This window comes from Lynx rufus, unplaced genomic scaffold, assembly GCF_022079265.1.
Source record: "Lynx rufus isolate CCGP_SWC_20201006 ecotype Redwood Valley unplaced genomic scaffold, mLynRuf1.p SCAF_3, whole genome shotgun sequence".
Lineage (NCBI taxonomy): Eukaryota > Metazoa > Chordata > Mammalia > Carnivora > Felidae > Lynx > Lynx rufus.
The window spans coordinates 100642467-100668086 of NW_025814845.1; the positions used below are offsets into that span (position 1 = coordinate 100642467).

A 25620-nucleotide genomic window follows, 5' to 3' on the forward strand; every position below is an offset into this window, starting at 1 on the left:
TAAAAGTTTAGATGAACTATCATAAAATATCTGAATTTTTAATTGAAATTATTGAACTATTAAAAAATTAGTTCTTAGAAGACTCTCAAACTCTTACTTGAAATTGAAATTGTGTAATTTTTACATCTCTTTGGTCAATATATTTTAGTAAGTTTAAAATGGTAAGGTAGGGGTTGAACATAGGTAAGATGGAGGTGAAAATAACCTACTATTCTTAACCTTTTCCTTTCAGCTGGACAGCATGAAGTTGTAGCTATAGGCACAGGTGAATACAATTATAGCCAGTGCATTAAGCCAAATGGAAGAGTGTTGCACGATACTCACGCTGTTGTTACAGCAAGAAGGTCTCTCCTTAGGTAAGGTGACAAATATATTTAATGCTATCAAACATTAATGCTTTCAGCCCAAAGTAACCACATATCAGTGTCTTTATTTACAAATCACTGAGCCATGGATATGACATTCTTTTCCTTATGCAGGTCATCTGATTATTTCCATGTCATTTTTGAAAACCTTACTGTAACTGCAGTGTCTATAATCTGTGGATTTTAGTGGCTTCTATTATCAAGACCTTATGAGTCCATTTTAAGAGTCCTGCAACTTTTTTAATATGACATGTTTATCACTGATCAAAGTAATTAAGAGTATATAGCTTTAGATCTGGACCAAGTTGGCTTGGTAATATTTCACCCCTAAATTAGCCATATTTACCCAAAGTATTGCCAGAAAACAATAAGTTTCCATTCATGAAGTCTATGCAAAGTTTACTATATAGCAGAATATAGATAAGGTATTCTTTTTTTAAGTTGTAATATAGTTGACATGTACAGTATTACACTATTTGCATGTTAGTTTGCAACACTCACTGCACCCACCACCACCATAGCAAATATGGTTACCATCTGTCACCATACAAAATTATTACAATATTATTGACTCTGTTCCCTATGCTATATTTTCATCCCCTGACCTATTTATTTTATAACTATAAGTTTGTATAGGCTGGCAGATCTTAAAGAGAAATAAGGGGAACTTGGATGGCTCAGTCAGTTTATCGTCCAACTCTTGATTTTGGCTCAGGTCATGATCTCAAGGTTCGTGAGATTGAACCCCACATCAAGCTTTGTGCTAACAGCACAGAGCCTGCTTGCGATTCTCTCTCCCTGCCCCTCCCCAACTCACGCTGTCTCTCTGTGTCTCAAAATAAATAAATAAACATTTTTTTAAAAGAGAGAAGGAAAAAGGGCTGAGGTGAGGAGGCCTACTTTCTTCTTCCAAACTCATCAGTCACTCTGCTCCTTGTGAAAGGAGTTAATAGCAGGTAGGAGGGAGAAGTCAGGAAAGTTACTCGTTGGAAGTCCCTTCATATGAAAACATGAAAAGTAAGAAATGTGTTACTTTCTCCAGTGTCTGCCAGATTTTGGTTCCATTAAGACATTAAGCTTACTTTTTATAAAACTTTTTTGTGGAAATATTCAAACACTAGGGAGAATAGGATAATGAGTTCCATCATTCAGTTATCAGCATTCTCATACCAATATCCAATGATCAGCATATCCAGTTATAAGCTTCCTTTTTGTTAATTAAAAAGAAAACTTTTTAAAATGTTTATTTATTTTTGGGAGAGAGAGAGAAACAGAACATGGGTGGGAGAAGGGCAGAGAGAGGGAGACACAGGATCTGAAGCGGGCTCCGGGCTCTGAGCTGTCAGCACAGAGCCCCACAGGGCTCAAACCCACAAGCCATGAGGTCGTGACCTAAGCTGAAGGACGCTTAACCAACTGAGCCACCCAGGGGCCCCCAGTTATCACCATTCTGCATTTAATCTCTGCATCCTCATTTTTTGTTGGTGGTATTTTCTCTGCTAGAGTATTTGAAAACATATTTAGACATTAGTTTGTCTAAAAACTTAAGCACGTATCTCTGATTATAAGGAAAGAATCCTATAATCTTAAAAGATAAGTTTTAGGGAAGTCCGTGAAGGTAATGTAACTCATTGTTCTCTAATCCCCATTGGTGCTTATTGAATTATTTGACCTCTTTAAAATTATCTGATATGTGTATTTCTTCCCATGCTTGGCCTTGTTATATACTGGTGCTTAATTTTTCATGATTTCTGAAGAAAGTACTAAAATCATGTTTTTTATTTAATAAGCAAAATAATATTTGTCTCCTGATTTGATTAGTATTAGTTTTTCAGGAGATCGTTTCACTTCTATAACTTACGGTTTTCATTGTACTGTTCTGTACTCTTGTGTTTTTGTCTTCACAACTGCTAAGAAACAGGAACCACAGTTGTTTGTCTGTTTTGGCAGGAAGAGGAAATAGAAATAAGACAGAATATTGACACCTCATGCAGGAGGCTGAGAACAGAACTTGTGAGAAAAGGAGGAATCAGTGGAGAAATGTGTATTTTGCAGGATATGACAGTTGCAGACTCAAATGTGAAATGAGTGGAGTGGTAGTCAAGGAATGGTGCTTTAAGGCAAATCACATGGCAGACTGGGCTCCAGCTGAGGAGTTCTCATACAGTTTAACTCTTCATTAAATAAGACTAAAGTTATTTTAGGAGCTCTTATCAGGTATCAAAACTTTCAACACATAGGGAGAGACATTGCTCACAACACATATGTAGATATGATACTTAAGATGTATAATTTAAAAATTCTATTACTTGATAAAGTTATAACCCCTTTATTTTAGGTACTTTTATAGACAACTTCTGCTCTTCTACAGCAAAAATCCTGCTATGATGGAAAAATCAGTATTTTGTACAGAGGCAGCTTCTAATCTGCTCACTCTCAAACAGAATGTCAACATTTATCTCTATATGAACCAGTTGCCTAAAGGGTCAGCCCAGATTAAGTCACAATTGTAAGTATTATGGAAGTTATTTTTCAAAGCAGTGAGGATGTCTATGTCATATATTCTGAATACATAACAGCAATAGAACAAGTAACTTCATATCTATCCTTGTTCTCCCTCTGCCTTGAGGTGTTATTTGTGGCTAGCTAGAGGCCACAGATTCTTTCTCCCTCCCCTCCACTTAATCTCCTCTACCTTACCACTTTCTTTCTATGCTGTTGAAAATTTCCTTTCAAGTTTGAAGACTTCATAAACGGTAGGGAAGCATGGATTTATGCACTCTTCACATGCTATTACAGAATCAAGAAATGCAGTTTGTTTTTCTGGTCGATATGTGGCCAAAACTTCATTATCTTGATGAATGGGTAGCATCAGAAATTTAAACAGTACAGACATGCACAAAGGAGAAAGCAAAATTCACTTCAAGTCTCACCATATAGAGATAATAATGGTTAATATTTTGTTAAAAATTCTTACAGTTATACCTTTGAAAACAAGGGCAAGGAGTATTCCTGGAGGGAAAATTCAAGAAAAACTATTTTACATTTTTTAACACATTTTATTGGAAAAGATCTTGAACACAAATTGTCAGGATTTTTTTTTTCATTCTCTTTGTAGTTTAAAAAAATATTCATACAGAGAAAGAAAATAACTTAGGAACTGTGGTAGGAACAAAAATTAGGTATTCATTTGATTTTAAGGGACACAAAGATAGTAAAAAGAATTTATCTTTGCCAGAAGCTCTAAATATGGTTAATTTATGTTTGGTATTAATCTTGTCGTACTATGTTACTCCATTCCTACCTTGCTTTGGTTTTGCATCTATTTCTGTTCATGAAATTAAATGAACCCTGGCAAGTTAAACATGTCTGAAAAAAATTCTATTATTTTAAATAATAAAATTTATTATTTTGAGAGAGAGCATGCATGTGCGAGCAGGGGAGGGACAGAGAGAGACAGACAGAATCCCAAGTAGGCTCCACGATGTCAGCACAGAGCCCGATGTGGGCTTGAACTCACAAACAGTGAGATCATGACCTGAGCCAAAATCAAGAGTCAGATGCTTAACTGACTGAGCCACCCAAATGCCCCCGTTCTTTTTTTATTTTTTTATTTTTTTAATGTTTATTTTTGAGAGAGAGAGAGAGAGAGAGAGACACATAGAGCACTAGTGGGGGAGGGGCAGAGAGAGGGAGACACAGAATCCGAAGCAGGCTCCAGGCTCTGAACTGTCAGCACAGAGCCCTATGTGGGGTTTGAACTCATGGACTACAAGATTATGACCCAAGCCAAAGTCAGATGCTCAACCAACTGAGCCACCCAGGCACCCCACCCCCAGTTCTTAAGTACATAAAGATTTTTACTTTGTCAACTTTTTAAAAACATTTTTTAAAGTTTTAATTTAAATTCCAGTGTAATATTAGTTTCTGGGGTGCAGTGTAGTGATTCACAATTTCCATTCAGCATGCAGTGTTCATCACAAGTGCACTTCTTAATTCCTATCACCTATTTATTCCATCCCCCCATCCACCTACACTCTGGTAACCATCATTCTCTACAGTTAACATTCTGTTTCTTTGTTTGCCCCCCCACCTTTTCTAGCCTTTGCTCATTTGTTTTGTTAAAACACTAATTGAGCTTAAATTCCACGTCTGAGTGAGATCACCTGGTATTTTTCTTTTTCTGACTGACTTTCACTTAGCATAATACTCTCTAGCTCCATCTGTGTTGCTGCAAATGGCAAGATTTTGTTCTTCTTTATGGCTGAGTAATATTCCACTGTTTTTTTTAAAGGGATAAAACTTTTCTTTTTCCAGGCGTCTTAATCCACATTCTATATCTGCATTTGAAGCCAATGAAGAGCTGAGTCTCCATGTGGCTGTTGAAGGAAAAATTTATCTGACTATCTACTGTCCTGCAGATGTTGTTAATAGAGTAAGCAGTATGTCTTCAAGTGACAAATTGACAAGATGGGAAGTGCTTGGTGTACAGGGAGCATTGCTGAGTCACTTTATACAGCCAGTTTATATCAGCAGTATACTTGTTGGTGAGTGGGATTTCATTACCTCCTGACCTCTTTTACTAAGTAAATATATTAATCAGTGTAAAACCAGATTTTTGCACTCTTGAGCCTTTATTTATTTATTTATTTTTTTTTTTAGTTTTTTTTTTATATATATATGAAATTTGTTGACAAATTGGTTTCCATACAACACCCAGTGCTCATCCCAAAAGGTGCCCTCCTCAATACCCATCACCCACCCTCCCCTCGCTCCCACCCCCCATCAACCCTCAGTTTGCTCTCAGTTTTTAACAGTCTCTTATGCTTTGGCTCTCTCCCACTCTAACCTCTTTTTTTTTTTTTTTCCTTCCCCTCCCCCATGGGTTCCTGTTAAGTTTCTCAGGATCCACATAAGAGTGAAACCATATGGTATCTGTCTTTCTCTGTATGGCTTATTTCACTTAGCATTACACTCTCCAGTTCCATCGACGTTGCTACAAAAGGCCATATTTCATTTTTTCTCATTGCCACGTAGTATTCCATTGTGTATATAAACCACAATTTCTTTATCCATTCATCAGTTGATGGACATTTAGGCTCTTTCCATAATTTGGCTATTGTTGAGAGTGCTGCTATAAACATTGGGGTACAAGTGCCCCTATTCATCAGTACTCCTGTATCCCTTGGATAAATTCCTAGCAGTGCTATTGCTGGGTCATAGGGTAGGTCTATTTTTAATTTTCTGAGGAACCTCCACACTGCTTTCCAGAGTGGCTGCACCAATTTGCATTCCCACCAACAGTGCAAGAGGGTTCCTGTTTCTCCACATCCTCTCCAGCATCTATAGTCTCCTGATTTGTTCATTTTGGCCACTCTGACTGGCGTGAGGTGATACCTGAGTGTGGTTTTGATTTGTATTTCCCTGATAAGGAGCGACGCTGAACATCTTTTCATGTGCCTGTTGGCCATCTGGATGTCTTCTTTAGAGAAGTGTCTATTCATGTTGTCTGCCCATTTCTTCACTGGGTTATTTGTTTTTCAGGTGTGGAGTTTGGTGAGCTCTTTATAGATTTTAGATACTAGCCCTTTGTCCGATATGTCATTTGCAAATATCTTTTCCCATTCCGTTGGTTGCCTTTTAGTTTTGTTGGTTGTTTCCTTTGCTGTGCAGAAGCTTTTTATCTTCATAAGGTCCCAGTAATTCACTTTTGCTTTTAATTCCCTTGCCTTTGGGGATGTGTCGAGTAAGAGATTGCTACAGCTGAGGTCAGAGAGGTCTTTTCCTGCTTTCTCCTCTAAGGTTTTGATGGTTTCCTGTCTCACATTCAGGTCCTTTATCCATTTTGAGTTTATTTTTGTGAATGGTGTGAGAAAGTGGTCTAGTTTCAACCTTCTGCATGTTGCTATCCAGTTCTCCCAGCACCATTTGTTAAAGAGGCTGTCTTTTTTCCATTGGATGTTCTTTCCTGCTTTGTCAAAGATGAGTTGGCCATACGTTTGTGGGTCTAGTTCTGGGGTTTCTATTCTATTCCATTGGTCTATGTGTCTGTTTTTGTGCCAATACCATGCTGTCTTGATGATGACAGCTTTGTAGTAGAGGCTAAAGTCTGGGATTGTGATGCCTCCTGCTTTGGTCTTCTTCTTCAAAATTCCTTTGGCTATTCGGGGCCTTTTGTGGTTCCATATGAATTTTAGGATTGCTTGTTCTAGTTTTGAGAAGAATGCTGGTGCAATTTTGATTGGGATTGCATTGAATGTGTAGATAGCTTTGGGTAGTATTGACATTTTGACAATATTTATTCTTCCAATCCATGAGCAGGGAATGTCTTTCCATTTCTTTAAATCTTCTTCAATTACCTTCATAAGCTTTCTATAGTTTTCAGCATACAGATCCTTTACATCTTTGGTTAGATTTATTCCTAGGTATTTTATGCTTCTTGGTGCAATTGTGAATGGGATCAGTTTCTTTATTTGTCTTTCTGTTGCTTCGTTGTTAGTGTATAAGAATGCAACTGATTTCTGTACATTGATTTTGTATCCTGCAACTTTGCTGAATTCATGTATCTGTTCTAGCAGACTTTTGGTGGAGTCTATCGGATTTTCCATGTATAATATCATGTCATCTGCAAAAAGCGAAAGCTTGACTTCATCTTTGCCAATTTTGATGCCTTTGATTTCCTTTTGTTGTCGGATTGCTGATGCTAGAACTTCCAACACTATGTTAAACAACAGCGGTGAGAGTGGGCATCCCTGTCGTGTTCCTGATCTCAGGGAAAAAGCTCTCAGTTTTTCCCCGTTGAGGATGATGTTAGCTGTGGGCTTTTCATAAATGGCTTTTATGATCTTTAAGTATGTTCCTTCTATCCCGACTTTCTCCAGGGTTTTTATAAAGAAAGGGTGCTGGATTTTGTCAAAGGCCTTTTCTGCATCGATTGACAGGATCATATGGTTCTTCTCTTTTTTTTTGTTAATGTGATGTATCACATTGATTGATTTGCGAATGTTGAACCAGCCCTGCATCCCAGGAATGAATCCCACTTGATCATGGTGAATAATTCTTTTTATATGCTGTTGAATTCGATTTGCTAATATCTTATTGAGAATTTTTGCATCCATATTCATCAGGGATATTGGCCTGTAGTTCTCTTTTTTTACTGCGTCTCTGTCTGGTTTAGGAATCAAAGTAATACTGGCTTCATAGAATGAGTCTGGAAGTTTTCCTTCCCTTTCTATTTCTTGGAATAGCTTGAGAAGGATAGGTATTATCTCTGCTTTAAATGTCTGGTAGAACTCCCCTGGGAAGCCATCTGGTCCTGGATTCTTATTTGTTGGGAGATTTTTGATAACCGATTCAATTTCTTCGCTGGTTATAGGTCTGTTCAAGCTTTCTATTTCCTCCTGATTGAGTTTTGGAAGCGTGTGGGTGTTCAAGAATTTGTCCATTTCTTCCAGGTTGTCCAATTTGTTGGCATATAATTTTTCATAGTATTCCCTGATAATTGTTTGTATCTCTGAGGGATTGGTTGTCATAATTCCATTTTCATTCATGATTTTATCTATTTGGGTCATCTCCCTTTTCTTTTTGAGAAGCCTGGCTAGAGGTTTGTCAATTTTGTTTATTTTTTCAAAAAAACAACTCTTGGTTTCGTTGATCTGCTCTACAGTTTTTTTAGATTCTATATTGTTTATTTCTGCTCTGATCTTTATTATTTCTCTTCTTCTGCTGGGTTTGGGGTGTCTTTGCTGTTCTGCTTCTAGTTCCTTTAGGTGTGCTGTTAGATTTTGTATTTGGGATTTTTCTTGTTTCTTGAGATAGGCCTGGATTGCAATGTATTTTCCTTCTTGAGCCTTTATTTAAGGTAAAAAACACATTCACTGTTTTGTTGAGATTTTCATTTCATGGTAGCTTATAATCATACTTAGTATAATATGACTTCTGCTTTCTTATCAGGAGGAGAAAAATTAATATTTTAAATTAGCCACTTAGATATATTATACCTTAGATACATTATACCTTGAACTTATACTTTTGTTTGCACAATATTTAATTATTTTTCCTTTTCTTTTAGAAAAAGGTGTTTCCTTGAACTTCTCAAATCTAAAAGTTTGTCTTTAGTTATCCTTGAAATAAGAAAAAATATTAAGTGCCCATTTTGGTTTTTTTCCTACCTTTTTCATACATTTGGTTATGATCTGGATCCTTGAAATTGGTCAAATGAGTAGGAAGTAGCTAGAGCACAAGATAAATAACATGAATTAGCAATTTACTTCTTTCTGTGGTGGGAGGTATTACAGAATGCTGTATTTATATTTGAATGGTTATTTCAGGCATTATTTCAATAAACAGTTTTGGGGCTCAGTTTTATAGTTTTCATAAAGCCCTAGGTATTGGAAAACTTTAATTCCCTTGTGAAACACTTTAAATTATACTGTTACTTGGTTCTTCTTTGCTTACCATTTTTAATAACAGTTGCATGTACAAGCTTTAGATCCTCACATGGGTAAAATTTTTGTTTTTAGTGGTACTATTTCTTATATTTTTTCTTGTTTTTTTTTTTTTGTTTGTTTGTTTAGATATACCATTTCTTAGAAATTTCCCTTACAGGTAAAACTTTTTCAGTTCCATGTGTATATAAGATTCTGTATTTTCTTCCTATTTTTGTTTGGCTTTAATAAATTGTAAAAAGGAAAATGGTTATTTATTTTCTTTTTTTTAATTTTCTAATATTAACCTTATTTTCTTTGTGTAGGAAATACATTATTTGATTCACAATTCAAAAGATTCAGGAGGGTTTTCAGTAAAGCTTCCCTCCCATCCTAGTGCCCCAGGCACCCAATTTACTTCTGTGGCATTCATTGTTACTAGTTTTTTGTTTTTTTTTCCAAAGATAGTTTATGCTTATAGAAATAAATGAATACATTCTTTCCCTTTTCTTCTCTTTTCTTTTCTTTTCTATTCTGTATTTTATGTGAATAGATGATAACAGCTCATATTGTTTGCATCTTTTTTCATTTAATAATGTATCTTGGAAGTTTTTCCATGTTAAGTATGTAAAGAATTTCCTCATTATTCATGGCTCACTGTGTAATATTTCCTTGTATAAATGTATCATAATTTATTTAACCATTTTTAGGTTGTGGTAATTTTAGGTTGTTTGTAGGGTGTTTTTTTGGGTTTTTTTTTTTTTTTTTGCCACTGCCAAAATGCTACAGTGAATGACCTTTTTATATTTATTATTTATGCATGTAAAAGTATATTACTAAGATGAATTCCTGGAAGTAGAATTGTAGGCAAAGAAGTATGCGTTAGCAGTTTTGACAAATATTACTAAGTTACCCTCCAAATCATATTGCCCCTGGTAAATATGGCAGTGCCTGCTATTCTTACCCTCAAAAGTGCTTACTTCTAAATCTACTTTTTCCAAATACATATTCATATAGATGATACATTTCTTAGATTTAATTTAGTTACCAAGGTTCTTTGCTATATTTTCTTTTAGTCAGGTCAGATACTCTCTCAGACACTTAAACTTTCCTTAATCTCCTTTAAGAAAGGCTCTTTTTCTTTTTGAATGTCTATTAAGTATCTAAGAATTATCTATGCTTTCTCTAGAATCACAGCTTTCTTTGACTCTGATGAAGAAGGTATTTTAAAATATGTCATTTATATGACATAACTCCATACTATATTTAGTTTCTCAAAAGGATGGATATAGGTTCTTGTAAAATTACTTGGAATTTAGCTAGTGGTTGGGGCGCCTGGGTGGCTCAGTCTGTTGGGCGTCTGACTTTGGCTCAGGTCATGATCTCACAGCTTGTGAGTTTGAGCCCCACGTTGGGCTCTGTGCTGACAGCTCAGAGCCTGGAGCCTGCTTTGGATTCTGTGTTTCCCTCTCTCTGTCTACCCCTCCTCCGCTCATGCTCTCTCTCTGTCTCAAAAATAAATAAACAATAAAAAACATTTTTTTAATTAAAAAAAAAAAGAATTTAGCTAGTGGTTTAGGATAGGAACTTAAAAATTAAATCTTGTCATTTTGAGTTCATCTTGCACCTAGCAATGGGGAACACCAGGTAACGATAAAACACTATATAAGACTTTGTAAAATTGTTTCTGCTCTCTTTTCTTGGCATCTTTGTGGGACACATCTAAAGCTAACTGATGTTCTGTCTGGTATAGTCTAAATGATTTTAATTTGTATAAGTTTGTAACAAAGGCACATTTTTGGACTTCTTATGATCTCTATTTTGTGTCTGGTGGAGGAGGTAGGAAGTTTTGAGGCAGAGGAATATACATTTTAAAAGAGCACCATTGGGTGATTCTTATACAGATGATGTGAATGGCTCTTTGAGAAATACTCATTTAAAGTGTCTGTACACTAAAAGAATGTGATTTGGAGAGCTAAAAGAATCCTGAGTTCACTGAACTGTATTAGTAGTCTAGTATAGCTGCTCACTTAATAATAAACTCTTTTTATGTCATTCCTGATAAAGGATCATCTGACCTTAGTTTAAAAGCATCTAGTAATGTGGAGCATAGGATTTAAAGCCAATCTCTTCTATTAATTGAATAGCTCCAATTGTTTTAAAAACGAATTTCTCCGTATTTAGAATTGAAATTTACTGCCCTTTAATTAAATCTAGTTCTTTGAGAATAGTGACCTCATCCCATTCTCTTTTAATAAGTCTCATGAAAGTTTTTACAGTTCTTTATTTTGATTCTTAAAAACCTAATTTACTAGATCAGTTACCAATGGAGAGTATTATATTTTAAGACTTATTTAACATTTTAAAAAGTTTACAGAAACAAATTTTATGTTCAGATATTTATCATTTTATGGTAGTATTCTTTTTCTTTTTTAGGAAAAAATCTTAGACTTGCATTTAAAAAGACATTTACTATTATTTGAATAGAAAGCAATCCAGACTAATATGGAAGAAATTTCACTTTGCTTAGGTACTTAAAAACAGCTGGATTTATATTTTCAAGGTTTTTAAGATATATTTTGCAAATTTGGTATTCTGTTAAGGTAAGGTCATCTGTCTAAACATTTCAAGAGTGTTTGTCCAGAGGTATTCCCATCCAGGAGTGCTTTTCATATGCTGATTTGAATTGTACATTTGGATTATAAAGAATACTAATTGCTGATTCCCTCCTAGTGAAACTGTTTTAAACATAGATTTAAACATTTCATAACCTTAGAGATTATGTTACTCCTTTTTTTTTTTTTTTAAAGATCAGTGATTGGAGGTTCACAATGTTAATAAAAGACTTGCCCAAAATCATTCAGTTTGCCTATTGGCAGAGCCAAGACTCAAACCTAGTCTTATAACTTCTCATGCTGGTGCTTTTTTTTATTTATTTATTTATTTATTTTTTTTTTTTTAAGTATATAGTTTTTTTTTTAAGTTTATTTATTTATTTTTATTTATTTATTTATTTATTTTCTATTATTTTATTTTATTTATTTTTTTTATATGAAGTTTATTGACAAATTGGTTTCCATACAACACCCAGTGCTCATCCCAAAAGGTGCCCTCCTCAATACCCATCACCCACCCGCCCCTCCGTCCCACCCCCCATCAACCCTCAGTTTGTTCTCAGTTTTTAACAGTCTCTTATGCTTTGGCTCTCTCCCACTCTAACGTCCTTTTTTTTTTTTTTTTTTTTCCTTCCCCTCCCCCATGGGTTCCTGTTAAGTTTCTCAGGATCCACATAAGAGTGAAACCATATGGTATCTGTCTTTCTCTGTATGGCTTATTTCACTTAGCATCACACTCTCCAGTTCCATCCACGTTGCTACAAAGGGCCATATTTCATTTTTTCTCATTGCCACGTAGTATTCCATTGTGTATATAAACCACAATTTCTTTATCCATTCATCAGTTGATGGACATTTAGGCTCTTTCCATAATTTGGCTATTGTTGAGAGTGCTGCTATACAGCTTTGTCTGAGCATAGCCAGTGACTAGAATTTCACTGCTATGTCTCTTAAACTTGATGGTCTTGAAGGCAGATGCTATGCCACACTCATCTTGGTCTGGATTATGTTCCCTAGCACAAATGTAAATGTTTCATGAATAAATGGTTTGAGTCAGCATGTTTTATTGTTGAAAGTGCTTTTATTTTTCTACTTAAAACGTATTCTGCCTGGAACAGTTAAAAAATATTTTTTTTTTAAATTCTTTGCTCTTGTTACATTTGATGATCATCTGGGAAGCTTTTAAAATAATATGGGAATTAAGCATTGGTATTAATATTCCAATCCCTAGTGATTCTAATGTGCATCCAGAATTGATAATTATTGCTTTCTGGTAATCTAATCTTTTATATTCCTTTTTCATCAGGTATTTATTGAGCCACCTACTAAATGCTAGGTGCTGTGTACTGTTGTGTTACCCTCAGGGGTGCCCTTTGTGTAAAATACAGAGTGAGTGTTATGAATACACACACAGGATGCTTCTTGCCTTATGTCTTCTTCTAGCCACACATTTGTGTTTCACAGGAACGTGATTTGTTTTCTCCAGATGTTCTGTGGTATATGGGTGGTGGTGGTAACAATGTAATGCTTCAGACTAATTACAATGTTCCAGATGTGGTAGGACCAGTGCACAGTTCTCTAATGTTTGATTTAGATACTTCATTCTTATTCATGCCGCTTCAGTTTTTATTAGCTACTTCAGGAACCATTTCTTTTTTTTTTTTAATATATGTAATTTATTGTCAAATTAGTTTCCATACAACACCCAGTGCTCATCCCAAAAGATGCCCTCTTCAATACCCATCACCTACCCTTCCCTCTCTCCCACCCCCCCATCAACCCTCAGTTTGTTCTCAGTTTTTAAGAGTCTCTTATGCTTTGGCTCTCTCCCACTCTAACCTCTTTTTTTATTTTCCTCCCCCTCCCCCATGGGTTTCTATTAAGTTTCTCAGGATCCACATAAGAGTGGACACATATGGTATCTGTCTTTCTCTGTATGGCTTATTTCACTTAGCATCACACTCTCCAGTTCCATCCACATTGCTACAAAGGGCCATATTTCATTCTTTCTCATTGTCACGTAGTACTCCATTGTGTATATAAACCACAATTTCTTTATCCATTCATCAGTTGATGGACATTTAGGCTTTTTCCACAATTTGGCTATTGTTGAGAGTGCTGCTATAAACTTGGGGTACAAGTGCCCCCATGCATCAGTACTCCAGTATCCCTTGGGTAAATTCCTAGCAGTGCTACTGCTGGGTCATAGGGTAGGTCTATTTTTAATTTTCTGAGGAACCTCCACACTGTTTTCAGGAACCATTTCTATTGATTTACATTACACTTATGGTAGATTATGATCCTCAGAATCTTTTCTGTATAAAAAGCTGTCAAGTTGGGGCTCCTGAGTGGCTCAGTCGGTTGAGTATCTGACTTTGGCTCAGGTCATGATCTCACGGTCTGTGGGTTCAAGCCCCATGTCAGGCTCTGTGCTGACAGCTCTGAGCCTAGAGCCTGCTTCAGATTCTGTGTCTCCTTCTCTCTGCCCCTCCCCTACTCATGCTCTGTCTCTCTCTCTCTGTCAAAAATAAATGAAAATTAAAAAAAAAAAGCTGTCAATTCAGGTCTGCTTCAGTCTTTGATTAGATTTATTTTTTGACTTACCTTTCGAGTTTTTTGTTGTTATTTTAGATGATTTTAAATAAATCAAACTTTTCCTATTATATGACATAATTTTAGAGCCATATTTTTCCAGGAACAAGATTTAGTTTCAAGATAGAACCAAAACCACACCTCAGATTTAGTTAATAGTTAAAGCATACATATATAAGGGGGAAAAGTAAAATTTCTAGTATCAATATCCTTGATTTTTTCTATTAAATTATTGCTTTTATACCACCCTATTAAAACATCTAGTTGAAACAATTTGGCATTTAAGGAATCTTACATGGAATTTGACTTGCAGTGTTGTTGGGTTCTTTTTTTTTTTTTTTTTTTTTTTTTTTCCTAAATATGTCTTGGTACCTTGGGCACAAATAGTATCCTTATCTTAATACAGTATGTCTTATTCTGTTTGGGCTACTACTCTGTTTGTGGCTACCCACCACAGATTGGGTGTCTTAAGCACCTAAACATATATTTCTCACACTTCTGGAGGCTAGAAATTCTAGGATCATGGTGCTGACAGATTCACTGTCTGGTGAGGGCCTGTCTCCTGATTCATGGTTGACTGTTTTCTTACTGTGTCCTAATACTGTAGCAGGGGTGAAAGCCTCTTTTATGAGGGCACCTCACAAAGGCCCACCTCCAACTACCATCACATTGGGAATTAGGTTTCAACATATTAATTTTGTGGGAATACATTTAGTTTGTAGCACAGTATGTAATATATAACATTTTCTTTTGAATCCATGTTTTCTGTCCATTATAGATACAGTGACTATTCCACAGACCACAGACCTTCCTTCTTACCAGTATTTTATGCCCAAGCATCTTTTTTTTGTGTGCCCAGCATATCTTTATCCTAGACTTCATTTGTCAGTATTTCTTAATTTGGAATATTCAAAGGAGTGCTCAGTGTCTATCAGTAGATGAATAAAGAAGATGTGGTGTATACATACATTGGAATATTATTCAGTCATTAAAAAGAATGAAATCTTGCCATTTGCAGCAACATGGGTTAGATCTAGAGGGTATAGGCTAAGCAAAATAAGTCCTAGAAAGACAAATATCATGAGTTTACTCCTGTGGAATTTAAGAAACAAAGAAGCAGGAAAAAAAAAAAAAAGACAAACCAGAAAACAGACTCCTAACTATAGAGAAGGTACATTGGAGGGAGTGTGAGTGAAATAGGTGATGGGGATTTTAAGAGTACACATCTTGGGGCGCCTGGGTGGCTCAGTCGGTTAAGCGTCCGACTTCAGCTCAGGTCATGATCTCACGGTCTGTGAGTTCGAGCCCCGCGTCGGGCTCTGGGCTGATGGCTCAGAGCCTGGAGCCTGCTTCCGATTCTGTGTCTCCCTCTCTCTCTGCCCCTCCCTCATTCATGCTCTGTCTCTCTCTGTCCCCAAAATAAATAAACATTAAAAAAAACTTAAGGGGCGCCTGGGTGGCGCAGTCGGTTAAGCGTCCGACTTCAGCCAGGTCACGATCTCGCGGTCCGTGAGTTCGAGCCCCGCATCAGGCTCTGGGCTGATGGCTCAGAGCCTGGAGCCTGTTTCCGATTCTGTGTCTCCCTCTCTCTCTGCCCCTCCCCCGTTCGTGCTCTGTCTCTCTCTGTCCCAAAAATAAAAATAAACGTTGAAAAAAAAAAAAATTTTAAAATAAAAAAAAAAAATAAAAAATAAAAAAAACTTAAAAAAAAAAAGAGTACACATCTTGATGAGTGCCAAGTAATACACAGAATTGTTGAATCACTATGTTAAATACCTGTAACTAATTTAACACTGTATGTTAACTATACCAGAATTAAAATGAAACACACACACACACACACACACACACACACACAGGAATGCTTAGAAAAAGGGTAACAAAAGCAACTCATGCTCTCTTTACATCATTTTCTAGTTTCCAAGTAGTCATAATGAGTGTAAGACCAGTAGCCATCCATCTCAACAATTTCAGTGATACGGAAACAACTTTTTTCTGAAGTATTATCTAGTAGTTTATAAAATTTCTTTTGTGAGAACCTCCGACCCTCTAAGGAGAAAAGAGATCTACTTTAGAATTCTTAATTTTTAAATAGGAATGACTTGTTTAACTTCTGTTTTAAGTTTTCAGCCCATTATTTTATACCTTACTAATGACATTGCATCTCTTTGAGCTCTCTTTCAACAGTTATTTTAACCAAGAACTCCAGAGTTTTGATATTGGTCAAAATTTTAACCAGAAATGGCCACTCCTTAAATTACTTTGTGTTGTAATACTGGACTATTACAGTACTAGAATAATTGTAATTTGTGGTCCTTAGATATAGAAAAGTAACTTACTCTCACCAACTATTTCTCAGCCACATTTATCTCATGTATTAGGTGTTGGTTTCATGCTGTCATCTGAGAAATCAAGACGAGTCAATTGTCTTTGGCAGAAACCTGTATAAAGTACTGGGATTTTTTTCTTTGCTTGCTTGCTTGTTTTTTGTTTTCTTTTTTTTCTGGGTCAGTTCTGGCTCTTCACTGGAATTTCAGTTTTTTTTACTTTCTGTATTTTCTGTAGATTCTTTTTTGAGTAGAAATCATGACCTTGATACCTTGTCCTAATTCTGGTAAAGAATATGGAAACAGGTGCTAAGAGAGAAGTAGGAAAGGAAAAGTAGCAAGATAAAAGATAGACTTTAGACTCTTTCCATTTTTTTTTTTTTGGTGTATAGTCTTTTAATATTGAACTTCTTCTGAGTGTTTTGTTTTTACTTTTTAGGTAATGGGAATTGCAGCGATACTAGAGGTTTAGAAATTGCTATAAAGCAACGTGTTGATGATGCACTGACTTCAAAACTTCCAATGTTTTACTTGGTCAACAGACCTCATGTTAGTTTAGTACCTTCTGCATATCCACTTCAAACCAACTTGGAATATAAATCCCTGAGTCTGAATTGGGCACAGGGGGACATTTCTTTGGAGATTGTGGATGGCCTAAGTGGAAAGATCACTGAAAGGTTAGCATTTCTAATTTCTTTTAAAACCGCATATTAAGCAGGGCACTTGTGATGAGTACCGGGTATTATATGTAAGTGATGAATCACTAAATTGTATACCTAAAACTAATATTACACTGTGTCAACTAACTGGAATTTAAATAAAAATGAAAAAAAAAGAAAAAAGTAAATTGTAAGAGAAAATACTGTATTTATTAGAAAAGAACATCTGTACATAAAAAGAAAAACTGTACATACAGTTTAAACCTGTGTTGTTCAAGGATCAGCTGTATTTAGAAGTGCAAGTGTAAGGGGCCCAGAAGTTAAGCTTCACAGTAAATCTCCCTCTGTCTATGCTATAATAAAAACAAAGTCCCTCCCAAAAGCACATATAAGCAAAATAATACATTTTAATACAGTTTTTAAAATTATTGTAACTTTTTTAGGTAAAAAATTTTAAATTATGAACAATAATGAGTGTGTTATCATTGAGTGTGACTATACTAATTTAAGGAGAAAAAAAAAACATTTTTTTTTTCTGATGAGAAAACAGACCTGGAGAAGTTCTATAACTTACTGAAGTTACATAGTAAGTTGAATGGAGCCAGCATTCAAAATCAGTCTCCAGAACCTATATTTTTCTAAGTATCATTTCATGATTTTAAATACTTAAATTTTTTTTAAACATTTATTCATTTTTGAGAGACAGCATGAGCGGGAGAGCGGCAGAGAGAGAGGGAGACACAGAATCCGAAGCAGGCTCCAGGCTCTGAGCTGTTAGCATAGAGCCCAACCCAAGGCTCAAACTCATGAATTGTGAGATCATTATCTAAGCTGAAGTCAGATGCTTAACCAACTGAGCCACCCAGGCACACCTCATTTCATGATTTTAATTAGCACTGGAATCATATAATGTGTTTGTATTAAAAATTCATTTTCTCTTACTGAAGCTGAATTTCTGGATCTAAGGCTCAAGAATCTGTATATTTGATATGTGTTTTCAAGTATTACCTACTTACACTTAATTTTTTATTTTTTTACTTTTTATTTTTGAGAGCGAGAGAGACAGAGCATGAGCCAGGGAGAGCAGAGAGAGAGAGGGAGACACAGAATCCAAACTAGGCTCCAGGCTCTGAGCTTGTCCACATAGAGCCCTACACGGGGCTTGAATTCACGAACCACAAGATCATGACCTGAACTGAAGTCGGATGCTGAACCGACTGAGCCACTCAGGCGCCCCTGTTACTTACTTACACTTAAATGTGAGAACTAACGTACTATGTTATACTACCTTCTTGTAATAACCCTGTAGATTAGGTTGTATTGTTGCTCTTTTACAGGTAAACTGTCAAGTAGGTTAAATATCTTGTTTAAAGTCATCCAAATAGTAAGTGACACAGCTGGGATTCTGATCTGGACATTGTATTTCCAAAGCCCTTGTCTTTAGACACTATGCCTTTAGACATTTCTTTGTAACATCCCTGCCACTGATTGTCAAGCAAAGCTAAAACCCTTCTTTTCGTGTGACCATAGGTTTATACTGAAGTAATGAATAATGTTAAAAGTTTAAATGCTTAATCTTGCTTTCTTTGTGAAAGATGGATTTAAATCAAGACCACATACAAATATTTCTTGGTATGAACTCAGTCAAGCATTCTGTTGATTACTTCAACTAATGTGAATTAAACTATTGCTTTGCATCATCAAAAAGTAATATCACTGTTAATTATGAACAAACTATACACATAAAAACAAAACAAATCTTCGATAAAAGACATTTAAAAATCTTTTACTGAAAACAGAAAATAATGCAACAAGACTAAAATCAATAAATATAAAATGAGCCTAATTCTTTTATTGTAGCTAAATCCTTGCCAGGTGATTACAAATGGAGAGAGCAGATGTGATCTAAATATTAGACAAAGTATAGTTCAACCTCAAAGCATTACGTAAGGCAAAGGATACTTTATCACTGAAAGGTATAATTTACAAGGAAGACAAAAACAGTTAATGGATATCTATGCAACAAATAACATAGTATCAAGGTTCATATAGCAGAAGTTACAGAAAAGGAGGAAAAATTAAGATCCACCACTAGTTGAGACCATAATTGACCTCTTTCATTAGCAGATAGACAATAAGCAAGGATATAGTGGTTTTTAATAACAAAAAGATAGATTTGCTTAACTTATGAAACTTTGCACCATAAAAATGTAAAATATACCTACTTTTCAAGAACCTGTAGAATACTGAAAAAAATTCATCCTATGTTAGGCCACAAAGAAAATTTCAAATTCTAAAAGAAGCAATGTGTAGATAGTATTTGTAATATAGTAAATCTATAAATACTAAAATCAGGATACTAGAAATTTATTGGGAAAAATACTCTTAACTTTTGGCTCAAAGAGGAAATGTAAAATGAAACTTCATAATATTTAGAATACAAGGATATTGAAAGCATTTCATGTAAGAACTTGTAGGATATAGCTAAAGCAAAGCTGAATAGAAAATCAGTACTTTAAATGCTTATATCAACAAATAATGGAAATCAAGCAGAATGAAAAAAATCAATAAAAGGAATGTAAATTAAAGAGCTAGAGCACAAACAAGTTGTAAGTAATCATAAAAAGCTGATTCTGGCAAATGTCATTTATTAATCTCATTTAACAAAAAGGGAGTAATTTACAAAAATAGAAGATTGAAAGAATCCTAAAAAACTTCTTTGGTCAACCATGTAAATATATTTGAAAATCTTGTGAAATGCATACATTTCTAGGAAAAAATTATTTCTATAACTGGTACAGAAGAGGGAAAAATCTAAACACTGTTTTCATAATAAAAGTTATCAAGAAGATGCCCTAACTGTTCTCAAAGAAGGCACCATTCTCCGGTGGTTCAGAGGAATTTTTTAAATCTTAAATACTAGACATTTCCAATGCTATCTAAAGATAGAAAACTTCAAAATCCTTTTATGAAGCAGGTATACCACTGTACTTAAATAGGATAGAAGATTGATGCCCTCCCCTCACAAAAGTTACAGGCTAAACTTTCTTTTATATCTGAGCGAAATTTATGTATAAAATATTAGGAAGCAGAATGTAGTAGTATATTAAAAATATATATATATTTTATACAGCAATACCAATTGGTATTTTTTCTAGGAATTTGAGGATAGTACTAACATAATAGAAATAATACCACATTAGAAATTCTTATTAAAATAATTTGTCATAATAATTGTTCTAGGGAAATACCCCAAATATTCCTCTCTATAAATTCTAAGAAGGCACATAATACAGATATTCAACTATCTAGATAAAGATAATAAAAAAGGAATATTTTGATACTTTTGTTAAAGATAAAATGTGTCTTTATTAGAAGTATCATCATGATTGATGAGGAAATCTCAGAAGCATTTCCTCTAACATCCAGAACAGACATTATTGTTTACTGTTACTGCTATTTAATCTTTTACTGAAAGCATTTGGACAAGAGAAAGAAGTGAGAGGCTATAAAATATTGAAAAGAAGGAGGTAAAATTACCTTTATTTGCATATAGTATCATTTATACCTGAAAAGCTGAAGAATCATTGGAAAAACTACAACAAAAGGTTATCTTGGTGAAAATATTAATAAAGATATCACACAACAGATTTCATACACCAGAGGGTACGTTAACTACTGCTGTATATAAACTACCTCAAAACGTGGTTAAAACTACCTCAAAACTTAAAATAACCAGTTATTACTGCTCACAAGTTTTTAGGTCACCTGAGCTGGATTTGGTTAGACTCCCTCATTCGTCTGGAGTTAGCTCTAGGTCAATTGAAAGTCAATTTGGCTGATCTTAGAGGGATGACGGGACTCTGGTCCATATGTTATCTCAACCTCTTGTAGATTAGTCCTAGCTGGCTCATTTGGCAGAGGATTCCCTAGAGAATGAGAACACAAACCTATGAGGCCCAGGCTCAGAACTGACACATCATCTATTCTGTTCAAAATAAGTCACAAAGCTAGACCAAATTCAAGGGGAGGAGAAATTAACCACAGTTATTGAGAGGAGAATTTGAAAAGTCACATTATAAAGAGCATGAACACAGGGAGGAAGAAAGGATTTGGGCAATTTTTGTAATCACAAGAACAGCTAATGCAAGAAGATACAACGAAGAGAGAGTTACAATAGCAAAAACTTTCATAGTCTGTGGACCCGCTTTTATTAGAAACAAAAAATATATCTACATGCACGTATGCAAATATGGGAGGTCATGAGAAGGGGTGTAGATATTTTACTTTTTAGTGAGTTAAATTTACATACAGTGAAATGCACTGCACAGTTTCATGATTTTTGATATATGTATATACCTGTGTAACCATCACTCCAAAGTGCAGGACATTTTCATCAGTTCCAGAAAATATTTCTCTGCTTTTTTCCAGTCAATTCTGGTAAAACCGTTGTTTTAATTTGGATCAAAATAGATTAATTTTGCTTCAAACAATAAAATGCTCCAATGTCCATCTTCTTTAATTTTTAATGCAACACTATAGTAACTAAAACTGCAATTTAATAAAAGAAATAAGCTTCAGAAAATAATTAAATATTCAGAACAATTTTCATGTAAATTGCATTGTACATAACTGAGAAAAATATTTGTAGATTCTGTGTTGATTTTACTCTCTACAGTGTCAACATATATCCTTGAATAATGATGAATGTTTCATTCCTTCCTACTTTAGTTCCCCATTTAAAAGTGGTGTGTCAATGGCAAGTCGGCTTTGTAAGGCTGCAATGTTAAGTCGATTTAACCTGCTTGCCAAAGAAGCTAAAAAAGAAGATTTACTTGAAGCTAGTACATACCATGCAGCAAAGGTAAGTCCTTCAAGGAATGAAAATGATTATAGAAATCAAATTTAAGACAACAAAAATGTAATTTGATGATGATACACAGCAGAAGTTGGTTGAATAGTACCTGACTCTAAGGTATTGCCATGTACTGGTAAAATTCATTTTTAAATGACTATGCCAGAAATTGGATGTGTAAATGAGTGTTGCCACTTAAAGTAGTGACCTTAGTTGGTAGGTACATACTTTGATGATATCAGTCAAAACCTGCTTTCATATCCAGAGAAACAAAATGGTAATGAATTTTTTTTCTGTAGGTGTTAACTGTGTTAACTTTAGAGGTTACGTATTTTAAAATAATACATTAAAATACCCATATAAATTAATTTTCCTATTTCAAAGTTGTGAAATAGCTTTAATTTCAGCATGTGACTTGGACCTGATTAGGTTGGTGATTCACAGAGCCTTTTTCTCTCTTTAAAAATATTCTGTTTTTAGTATTACAAATGTAACGTATAGAGAATTTGCCAATTTTTTTAAATACAAAGGAAAAATACTACTTGTAATCATTCCTACTATTCAAATTATAATGTTCTTAATCTTTTATAAGATTAAGAGCTATTGCATGTTATAAGCACATTATTTCAGTTTTTGTCACCTGTGTCATGCATATATATATGTGTGTGTGTGTATGTGTGTGTGTGTGTGTGTGTGTGTATATTTACATAAATTTTAAAATATTAAGTTCATACTGGATGTTTTTGAATCTGCTTTTTTCATTCGGAATAGTCTGACATGAACCATGTTATCATAATATGACATACCCATCACATTAAGTTTAATAACATCAAGTTACTAAATACAGATTGTTTCTGATGGCCTAATTCAGTAAATAATCTAGTATTGTATGAAAGTCCCTTAATTTCACCAATATCTTAATGCTCACACTATAAATCCCCACCTGTGAAACAAATTATAATAACTACAGATTTGTGGGTATGTATACACATTTTTAAGTATAAAGGCTTATCTACACAATTTTTGGGTTTGGTGGCAAGAAGAAATTGCAGATCATTTTTATAAAAGAAAGTATGAAACTGGACAAAATTCTCAAAAAACCACCTTTCACAACTCTGGGAATTGAAGACAGAGAAACAGCAGAAAGTGTATATTCTTGAAAAACTGCTAGAACTTTGGATAAGAATAACAGGAGTTTGTGGTGCCTTCACCCAGAGCTGTTCCTCTTCTTTCTCCCTCCCCTCTGCTAGTTTGAATGGCAAAAACCGTAGTTTTTACTAGAGGGAGGATGCCACTGGAAGTAGTAGATTTGCTACTTAAGAGTGGACTTGATTTGGTGCAGGGGGTGAAAATTTGAGGCTTTTTCAGCTAAAAGTTACAAACCTAGTAACAAACAGATGAGGAAAATCAACAATTTTTCTGGCCCAAGATTGCAGTCCTGGTTGGGGCAAGTGATGTACCAACTAGTAACTTAATAGGTAGGCTTTGGAAATGAAAGAGTCATAGAAGAGCTGAGATAAATTCTCCATATATCCTTGGCTGAATGAGAAACTACACTTGTGCAGGGAAGATCCCAGAGAACCCAGTAAAGAGTGAAAGTGTAAAAGAGAACTGGCTATGGCATTAAATTCAGTAGTCCCTCCTTATGCATGGGGGATACTTCCAGTAACCCCAGTGGATGCCTAAAACGGCAGATAGTACTGAACCCTATATATACTGTTGTTTTCTTATACATACATACCTGTGATAAAGTGTTTTATAAATTAGGCACAATAAGAGATTAACAACAATAATATTAAATAGAACAATTATAATATACTGTAATAAAAGTTGTGTGGTCTCTTTCTCAAAATATTTTATTGTGCTGTACTCACCTTTCTTTTTCTTGTGAAATGATAAAATGCTTATGTGATGAAATGAAGTAAGGTGAATGATGTAGGCATTGTGACATAGCATGAAGGCTACTACTGACCTCCTGATACCTCAGAAGGAGGATCATCTGCTTCCGGAACGCGGTTAACTACGGGTAACTGAAACCAGGGAAAGCAAAACCATGGATAAGGTGGGGGGAACTGTGGACATAATCTCTCTCTCTCTCACACACACACACACACACACACACACACACACACAAATTGATCAGAAGAATGTAGATGCCTTGTAGGTTTAAGGTGTTTGAGCAGTATCAACTGAAATCATTTGTTTATCATTAAGTTATGTAGATAGAGGGTAAGCATTCAGAAGCCAGGCTAAAACACAAATATAAGAATAAAAAAACTTGGGAGAGATAGCAGCAGTTGCACACCATGGAGCAAACAGATGTCACAATTTAAGCAAGGTAAATTAAAAAAAAAACTTTAGAAAAACTAAAACTATATCCAGATTTGCTACAATATATTATTTAAAAAGTTTAAGTTTAAGCCAAAAGTTCTGGGATATGTTAAAAAAAACACAAAAGTGAAACCTATACTCAGGAAAAAATAACAGTCCATAGAAACTGATTTTGTTGAGTTTAGCAAATGTTGAGTATAGCAAACTTCAAAGTAGCTATTATAAATATGTTTGGAGAAGTAATGGAAAATATAAGTGTATTAATAAATAGGCAATCTCAGTGGAGAAATAGAAATGATAAAACAACAAATAAAAATTCCAGAATTGAAATAATATGTAATAAATGAAAAATTATTTAGATGGGCTCAACAGTACATTTGAGATGACAGATAAAAATCAATAAACTTTGAAGATAATAGAAAGTTTTTTTGAAAGAATGAAAACAAATGGAAGAATGAAAAACAGCATCAGAGATCTGTGGAAAAATATTAAGCTCACCAACACATGTGTATTAGGAATCTCAGAGGGAAAGAAATAAAAAGGGCTGGGAAAAATATTTGAAGAAATAATTACTGAAAAAATCCCCAAACTGGATGAAAAACATTAACAGATCCAGGAAACTCAGCAGACTCCCAAGAAAGGAAAAACTATTTTAAAAGATCCATGCCCTCTAAATCCAACCATAAGTCAGAGAAAGACAAATATCATATGATTTCACTCACATGTGGAATTTATGAAGCAAGACAAATGAACAAAATAAAAAGACAGACTCTTTAGAACAAACCAATGGTTGCCAGAGAAAAGGTGGGTGGGGATGGGTCGAAAAAGTAAGGGGATTAAGATTTATCTAATGATGAACACTGAGTAATGTATAGAATTGTTGAATCACTATATTGCACACCTGAAACTAATATAACACTGTAATTGGAATTTTAAAAATAAAATTTTAAAAAAGATTCATATCTAGATATGTCATATTCAGACTGCTTAAGACGAAGACAAAGAAAATCTTGAAAACCGCAAAAGAAAAAAGTTGCCAACCAAAGAGCAGTACATCTAAAGGCTGATTCCTCATTAGCAACAATGGAGGCCAACCTAAAATAACCAGAACAGTCTTGAATAAGAATAGAGTTTGACAGTTCACACTTCCTGATTTCAAAGCTTACCAGAAAGTCACAGTAATCAAGACACTGTAATACTGGCATAAGGATAAACATATAGATCAATAGGATATAATTGATAGTTGAGAAATAAATCCTGGCATTTATGGTCAGTTGATTTTTAACAAGAGCACCAAGATAATTCAGTGGGAAAAAAAAATCGTCTTTTTGGCAAATAGTCTTGGGACAACTTGAAATCTACATGGAAAAGAATGAACTTGGACCTCTACCTCACACTATATACAAAAATTAACTCAAAATGGATGATCTATGTAAGAGTTAAAACTACA

General features: G+C 34.7%; 1 protein-coding gene across 2 annotated transcripts in view; it reads left to right on the forward strand.

Annotated features, from left to right (window-relative positions):
• ADAD1 (adenosine deaminase domain containing 1) overlaps nt 1-25620 on the forward strand; it is a 53207-nt gene that overhangs the window by 21942 nt on the left and 5645 nt on the right. Inside the window, exons 6-10 of one of the 2 annotated variants that reach the window (XM_047091703.1) lie at nt 233-356; nt 2704-2874; nt 4683-4912; nt 16765-17002; nt 21716-21848. In XM_047091703.1, coding sequence (XP_046947659.1) covers nt 233-356; nt 2704-2874; nt 4683-4912; nt 16765-17002; nt 21716-21848 — 896 coding nt within the window. The remainder of the gene's footprint in view (nt 1-232; nt 357-2703; nt 2875-4682; nt 4913-16764; nt 17003-21715; nt 21849-25620) is intronic. The other variant, XM_047091704.1, reaches the window with a different exon arrangement.